General features: G+C 28.4%; 1 protein-coding gene across 4 annotated transcripts; it reads right to left on the bottom strand.

The window, feature by feature from the left end:
- HCF208 (chaperone (DUF2930)) lies at positions 1-5,047 on the bottom strand. Of its 4 annotated transcripts, none has more exons than XR_014994205.1 (7): positions 4,793-5,046; positions 4,469-4,587; positions 4,286-4,357; positions 3,790-3,933; positions 2,716-2,869; positions 1,900-2,077; positions 1-514 (listed from the first exon to the last, which is right to left on the bottom strand). XR_014994205.1 is itself a non-coding variant. In XM_028067376.2 (7 exons), exons 1-7 carry the CDS (start codon positions 4,968-4,970, stop codon positions 501-503), a joined length of 873 nt encoding a protein of 290 aa, XP_027923177.1. In that variant the 5' UTR covers positions 4,971-5,043; the 3' UTR covers positions 1-500. The 4 variants fall into 4 exon arrangements, 3 of the variants coding, with proteins under 3 accessions (XP_027923177.1, XP_027923176.1, XP_027923178.1); XM_028067376.2 differs by having other exon boundaries at positions 1,900-2,091; positions 4,793-5,043; XM_028067375.2 differs by having other exon boundaries at positions 1-2,091; positions 4,793-5,044.
- Positions 5,048-8,589: the final 3,542 nt, after the last annotated feature.

The following is an 8,589-nucleotide window of genomic DNA, read 5'->3' as shown; positions in this document are numbered from 1 at the left end:
TTAACCAGAGTGGTCTCAATAGCCATAAAAATTCAAAGTCCAAACAAGAAAAAATGTTTCAATACAATTTGGATTTTTTTCCATAAACTCTTTCTAAGAAAAACATAAAAAAATTACATTAAATTTTTCATAAACTACATTAATTAACAAGCTAGTAGATATGGTATGAAGACTACCAGTAATTTTCACATTTGAGATGCCTCCATTGATTCAAATTCGAATCAATGCATCCAGTTTTTCTAAATTTATAGGTAATGTTCATCATTGTCATAGATTTTAACCAAGAAACTGCTACTGCCTAATCTCCAACCCTCATTCCAATGCTTGCAAATCTGTCTGGCCTTCACATATTCCACTTAAGTCTTCAATTTCCTAATTTCTTTCCCTTAATTTAACCAAGAAAGTCTTGATTTTGAACTGTTAAATCAAATGCCACAGATTTCAATCTTCATTTTCTTTGTACAACAGATACTCTTGCATTGCCTTAGGTTATGAGATGACTACACCACTCTACCTGTGTCATAAATAGCTCATACAATGGTATTGCATGTCATGTGTGGTTCAATTTTCTAAACCAAATCAACTCTGTTCTCAGCTCAACCATACATGATCATGACCAAGGTAAAACACAAATTGATGGAAGCATTCAAAACCTTTCAGCACTAAAGAATGTCAAAAAGTATGAAATGGCAACAGAATCAATGTACAACTTTTTGTTGTAATTATTGAATTATATCATGGTTATGTCTTTTGTAGTCTTTGATAAACAGCAGACTGTGCTTATTGTTGGAAGTCTCACATCGACCAGAAATAAGGCAATTTCATAGTATATAATTACAAGTTGGTTTTGTGGGATTGAATTAGACTTAAAGTCTACTTTTCTTAACATGGTATCAGAGCCATTTTTTAAAATCTATGTCAATAGTAAAAGATACACAGCAACAGTATGTGGGTGGAGCTCATATCTATATGCTAAATAGATGCACAGTTCATGGAACTTCAGCTCAAGCATATATAAATTAAGGAAGATAAGACTATAAGTTAAGTTGTAAACAAGCCAATGATTTTCACATTGCTTCCTTTAGATTTTAGAATCTAAAAGCCAACTAAATAATTCAACATAAAAACAAATCTTATGTATTGTTAAAATGGTTAGAATTATTCTTGCAAAAGTTGCCAATATCTTCTAGGCTATTTCTTCAGGTTGCAAATCCTTCATCTTAACTGTCAAGCACGTATCAATGTTCTAAACAAACCAATGATTCTCATACCACTTCCTTTATATGTTATAATCTACAGAACAACTAAATAATACAGTTAAAAAACACAGTATACAAAATATAAAAATCCTTAGAGGTATTCACAAAATAAGGCTATAGACCACTTATTTCAGTTTCACATAAACATCAAAATAAAAAGGGTTAAATATGTTTTTAGTACTTAAAGTTTGTCACAAAATTGGAATTTGTCCATCTTCCAAACTTTGATACAATTTGATCCTTAAACTTTAAAAATGAATAGATATGATTATTTTAACCCAACGACGTTATATTTTTTTGACGTGTCAAACCGTGTTTCAAATACTAGCCTGGAATGCTGCTTAATACGTAAAAAAATCTAATGTGGTTGGGTTAAAAGTACTATATCCATTAATTTTTAAAGTTTGGAGACAAAAATGTATTAAATTTGGGACATGAACGAATTACAATTTTGTGTCCAAATTTAGAGATAAAAACATACTTAACCCAAATAAAAAAGACTAGCCACCTCAACAATAAAGCTGCACAACAGGCATACATTTAAATGGGAATAAAGAGGCCTCCTATAGAATGCAGACTTGATTATTAAAAGATGAAGTGTAAAGTCTTTATGAATCTTCAAACATACTAATGCTATTACCTCTAAATTTGTTTGCCACCGCTGCAATCCAGGCTTTGTCTTTATTGCTAAATGCATACCTTGTAGTTGAGGCCAGCAGAATGAATCCATCAGGTTTTTGCAAGCCAGCATCATTCTCATCAGAACCATGGAAGACTGGTTGGATCAGAAGACAGCGAGTCCCCATAGGTACCAGATCCTGAAATTCAGAATCTGAAGCATTCATCAAATTTTCAGATTTATGAACAAAAATGCAAAACCATACAATCTTCATTCGACCAGAGGCAGCATTATTGTTTGTTTCAAAATAAGATCAGGTGTCTTTTTCTAGTGAGTGAGAAGGTTGGATAGGCTTTTTTTCTCATAATTTTCCAGAATTTGGTCAAATACGAGTCCAGATTCTCTATTTGGTTTTTTGGTAGTGTCCTCTGCTAAGTATTAAATTACACTATATTAGTACTTTAAAATTCTTTATAATATATTTTAAAATTTTTAAATCAGTGTTCATCGGTGTATTCTAAAGACAGCAGAGGAACATCACAGTCAAACCCAACAGAGAATCCAAATTCGTCAAATACCTCTCATGATAAGGAGACACTTCATAAAACATGCTTGTTCCAAACCCATCTCTGTTGGGATTTAGTCTTTGGTAAATAAATTTCTTTTCAACCATACATTTTAGTTTGAAATTTTAATGTGGCCTCTATTCTAGTTTTGGACAACTAAAGATAATCAATTGAATGTGCAGATGCTTTTCTATCTCCCAGAAGATTTAGCCTAAAAAACAAGCTACTTCAATATGCTTACTTAACCAAAACTATATATGAATTTCAATACCTGCATCTTGAGGAAAATATAGGGTGTCTTTCAAATCATACAGGCCAGCTTTTCCAATCTTTTTCTTAAACCAATCCGGAAGAATTTCTTTTGATGTATCGTCTGGTATGTTCCAGTATCCCCTTGCACATATTTCTCCTTGAATTAAAATTAGCTGAACAGATTGAGATAGTGAAAAAATAAGGTAGAAGAAGAAGAATTGTAACACTGAATTGAACTGATGAATGAACATAGAAGTTGCTATCTATATTTTACATGACAACTTCTAAGCTTTAACTACAATATAAACATCTAACTGTGCGGATTAGATAACTTCTAACTAACCAAGCCAGTCCTAGTAACCTGGATCAGCTTAGTAGGCTGAGTAATGATGCACAATACATATACTCTAGCAGAAATGGTGATCAATTTACACATTGGTTACTTGACAGTTTTACCTTTTGGACAAGTAATTTAAAATTTTCACCTCAAACATATATAATACAATCAACTCAACAGATGTAACTGTATGATCACGACTATCAACATCATTGTCCCTTTCGGCCTTTTCTTTTTCTTCATTTTGGTGCTAACCTATCATATATTTTTGTGGCATTCCAAGGTTAGGGAATTCCCTAAGACTCAATGAAAGCTTAAAATGTTACTTATAGGTAACCTACAAATGAAGAACCCCAGCAGCAATCAACCTACCACTTTTTTTTATCGGCAAAGTATGAGTACTTATATATATATATATATATATATATATATATATATATATATATATATATATATATATATATATATATATATATATATATATATATAATGGAGCACTTGGGTGCCTCAACCCACATACAAAAAGTATGTACAATGTTTCCAGTCATTCAACCCTTGTAAGTCATGATTAAAAGACCTCTATATTTGATATCGAAATATCCCTACCCTCTATTCAGACAATGCTGGTCTTAGCACATATATAACATACAAAACAGACAGAGATTGGTCTGCAATTGCAAGGGGAAACATATCTCATTAAACATAGAAGAATTCATGTGTTTCTTTAAATTAATAATGATAATCTATGAGACATACCATAGCTATGGCATTTGTATTACGCAACAGAACATATGATGCCCAAGCCAGATCCTCCTTCAGGCCATTCCCTACCTCTGTTGACATAACAAATATTTGCTCAGTCCCTTCTGGTATAGCCTTTTCGTCCACTGGTTGAGCACCCTATTTCCCACACTTGGTTAAGGATCAATATCTTACATGAAAAACTTCATATTTGAGCTCCATATATATTGTATAAAAAAACAATGTTTTAGAAAAGGGTCCACAACTACTATTGTGGCAGTAACATCAAGGTTTTTGAAGCCTCTGCAACCAAAATACAGCTCCATTTATCTGTAACTTTCTACAATATCAAAGATTACTGTGAAACTGCGACTATGGTCATTTAAAACATCAACAAAAAGTAGGGTTACTTAATTGTTAAACACATTGAAAAAAGAAAGTTTTTTTCTTGAACATGTTCACTAGGGTGGAAAATTGAATTAATTCTACAAGAATAAAATCAGTTACTTACCTTGAGAAATTTACCAAGGTAGGGCAGCACAATTGAGAAGGAAGCCAAAGACAGACCCAAAACCTCTGTACTCTGCATAACCAGGAAAACACACCAGTTATGAACCACAGCCCAGAAAATTAAATAATCGAAAACTGAAAAATGCAAAACAAAAATGCAGTTTTCAGCTTTAATTTCTCTCACAAGCTGAGCTGGTGTAATAGCGGCTGCATCACTCCCTAGAAAGTGATTCAAAAGGAGAAGCGAACCAAAGCCATAACCAATCCATCTGGGCAAGTAGGATTCATCCAACCCAGGTATCCCTGGAAGCAAAGCAAAAAACCAAGCGAACCCAGATGCCAAAATTGATGGTTAATAGAATAGAGATAGCTAAAAATTTATTCTTTTTAGTTTCATGCCAGATACAGACAGTGTAATTACACATTACTGATTAAAAAAAGTATTTTTGCTTCAACCATTTACCTATGGTTGGTTAATTAAGATTAGTTATTGTGTTTAGAGAGAGACCCAATGTGAAGCGAAGAACAGAGAGATTGAGTTGTTGTTGGGTTGAGTTGGGTGGCTGAGAATCTTGAAGACTGGATCGAGGTATTGTTGTGAGTGGGAATTTTCTGAAGCAGGTTTTGGGACATTGTACTGGGAAAGGAATGCAGGGTTTGAAACAAATGGTGGCTATGTTGTTCATGTTTTGTGTCTGGATAACGTTTGTCAAAACAGAGTTTCATTTCCTTAAAAAATGTGTGTCAAACTCAAATGAATTGATGGGTGACCACAGGTGTGACTAAACCAGCTACGCTCTATATTTAGTCAGAAGTTCTATATTAAATAAATAAGGTTAATTTTTTTTTAATTTTATCAAATAAGCTCTAATTTTGTTTTGTATTTAAAAATATATTAATTTTTATCAATTTTATTTAATTTAGTCATTTTTTACTAACACATTTAAATTATTATCAGCTATGAACAGTAATTGATATGTGTTACTTTGTGTTTTTTTTTTCTTTAAATGTTCACTTGTCAACCGACTAGTGTGTCACGTGTCAAAGTTAATATTTTATATTCAATTTGGTTTCTATATTTGTTATTTTTATTCAATTTAATTTCAATTTGGTTTAAAATTGACCAATTTTGTCCCTATCGAAATATGACCAAATTTAATTTTTATATCAAAGTTATAATGATATAAATTTTAATATATTATATAAAAATGTTTAATAAAAAATGTGAATTTTAATATAAAAATTAAATTTTGTTTCAATTTGGAGAAGAACTAAATTGATTCATGATAAAAAAATTGAAACTAAATTGAACAAAATAACAAATATAGAGACGAAATTGAATATAGAACATTGATTTTGACCCGTGACACGTTGGATTGACATGTGGACATTTAAAAAAAGTTCAAACAAATAAAAAAAATATAAAAAACCACGAAGTGACACGTAGCAATCATTGTTCGTGACCGTTAACGATTTAAATGGTGTTAGCAAAAAAATAACAAATTGAAAAAAATTTATAAAAATTGGGACTTATTTGAACACAAAACTAAAATTATGATTTATTTGACAAAATTTAACGAAAATTAGAAAAAAAAAATTTAACCAAAATGAATAACTACAAAAAATCATAAATTTATTATCTTAAAATTTTAAATTAATCTCTTGTATGAACTCAATTATAACTCATAAATGTCTAATATCACAGTATTAGAACGAATAATTCATCTTTTATTCAAACGTGTCCTATTTTATAATATAAATATTCCCTCACTTATTTTAAGGGAGTTTTACATTTAAAATAACATAGAAAACAAACAATTGTAACACATTTCATTATCAAAGTTTCTAGTGGTTGGGAAAACCCATATTCACTACTCCTTGAAATCTCCATTTCCGCCTATCTTGTGTATTTGACATACCAACTTTTTCAATCATTTCCTTTATCTCATCTCGCGAGGAAAACATTAAAAAACTAGTTTACCATTTCTCACTAATCCATTTATTTGGTACTAAATATTTCGTGTCTCGTCAATATAAACAAAAGAATAAACTTTCGCCTATTTGTTTTAGATTCTACAAACATAGTTGAATAAGTCATCACATAGGTAATGATAAACCAATTTTTGCTGAGTAACGTGAGTTTGCAACCAAAAATAATTATGTTTAATATGTATTATCTTGAAAAATAGAATACTAAATTAGATGAAAATTTTAAAAAAATAATTTTAATTTTTACTAAAAGTTTAAAAACTAAAAATATATTTAATCTATAAATAATACGTAAAATAATAATAACCATCACATAAAAAAATAAGATTAAATTTCAAATATATTTCTAATGAAAGGTATTAATTATGACAAATCAATCTATATTATTATAATATAACTTGTAATTCCTATAATAGTGATTTAAATGTAATTTTTTATGCTTATTTTCTAAACTAAAAATTTATCATAGTTGGTTTAATGTTATATTAGATAATGTATCAAAATCTATTTATGTGATATATGAATCACAATGAAAATATAATTACTATTGATTTATTTTACATTTTTTAATTAAAAAAATGTAATAAATATATAAATAAATAATTATATAGAAGTTGTAACGATCCAACATGTAAACTGTAAAATTCAACTAAAGCAAAATAAGAACTACATGTTTATAAAATTAAAATTTAACCCAACATTGTGAAGTTTTAAAAGTATGAGAATTAGAATAGAAATAAATGAAAAAAAAAATCAAATTAAGAATTAAAGAAAAAACTTATATTATAATTTAAGCAAAAAAAAAGTAAGATAATAAATTAATTCAACCACGTTTTATCTTATCTTATCATGCTTTTTAATATTGACAACGTTAGACCAGCCACACCTGCACGTGCTGATATTTTTCACGTCTCTATCCATTAACCACTTATGGCAATAGTAGAAGAAACACCAATGGTGGCAAACAAATATCTGAATGCTAAAACACATCCGTGCGTACATTAAAATCCGTACACCCTTTTCTAGTGTCCAATCAGATTTCGACCTTCCAATCCAACGGTTCAGTAGAGAACATCATCATCTAAAATTGTTAAATGCCATGTATACCCTTGAAAACTACGCGTCAAATTGGTAGCCTAATGTAATCTGGCGCAACCACTGTTCTTATTGGATTATGTCATATTAGAGAAACATTCTGAATTTTTTACAAAAATAATATGTTATTGTACCTATTTAAAATTTACTAGATGGTTCAGTTTTGTATGAAAAAAAACATAAGAGAATATATAAAATATTGTAGTGAAAAAATAATTGCATGTATGCATTATATTTAAGATTTAAGACTTTTTTATAAAATTATGTTTTGACTGTTGAATCCGCAAAATGTTGTAATTTAAATTAAAACCAAAAGTATTGTCATTTGAATTTAGCTAAAAATATTTAAAATTAAGAATAAATATATTTTTGTCCTTCAACTTATAATGAAAATTAGAATTAGTCTTTAATACCGTTCTTAACGTAAAATTAATCTTTAATATATAGTTTTTTTTTAAGTATAGTTTAAAATGAGATTAATTACATTAATTACTATTAAAAAAATTATATTTCTTATCAATTTTGTTTTAAATTTTTTTTGTAAAAAATACTTACAAATTTTATTGTAAAAATAAAATTGCTACTAATTTTTTTGTAAAATATTTTTTACAAACACTTTTCACAACAAATTTAGTAGGAGATACTTGCGAATTTTATAATTTTGTAGAAAATAATTATAATTACTGCCAATTAATATTCTTAAAAAAAATGGCAAAAAAAAGTTTTTTCTTGTAAATCTTTTTAACAAATTTGCAAGAAAAAACCTATGTAATATGAAAGATTCTAGTAGTGAGTTTTTATTTAAAATTTTATAAAAAAATGATTGAAAATTTCTAAAATATATGAAATAGAAGTTTCGAAACCATTTCCAGTTAAAGAATGACCTCTAGAAATATTATCTTTCAACTTGACTATTTTAATTTATATCTTTATTATTAATTAAAATAATTGAATAGTTTTTGAAACTATTTTTAATATTTCATTTATTTATTTCTAAACTTGTGTAATAGTGGGATACTTATTAGTTTCAAATAATGTTTTCAAAATGAAAACCAACCTTGTAATATACATACTTTTTTGTAAGGAAAATTTGAATCTTAAGTGAAACTGAGATTTATTAAATTTATACAGTAATTAAAATATATAAGAATAACATTAGAAGTTAATTAATGTTTTACTAGTGAGATGATAATACTATATTTTAAAAATATTTGATTTTAA

This window comes from Vigna unguiculata, chromosome 4, assembly GCF_037176805.1.
Source record: "Vigna unguiculata cultivar grain cowpea cultivar isolate G323 ecotype 2 chromosome 4, ASM3717680v1, whole genome shotgun sequence".
NCBI lineage: Eukaryota > Viridiplantae > Streptophyta > Magnoliopsida > Fabales > Fabaceae > Vigna > Vigna unguiculata.
The sequence above is the reverse complement of the archived record's forward strand: the minus strand, read 5'-3'. Positions and strand labels throughout refer to the sequence as shown.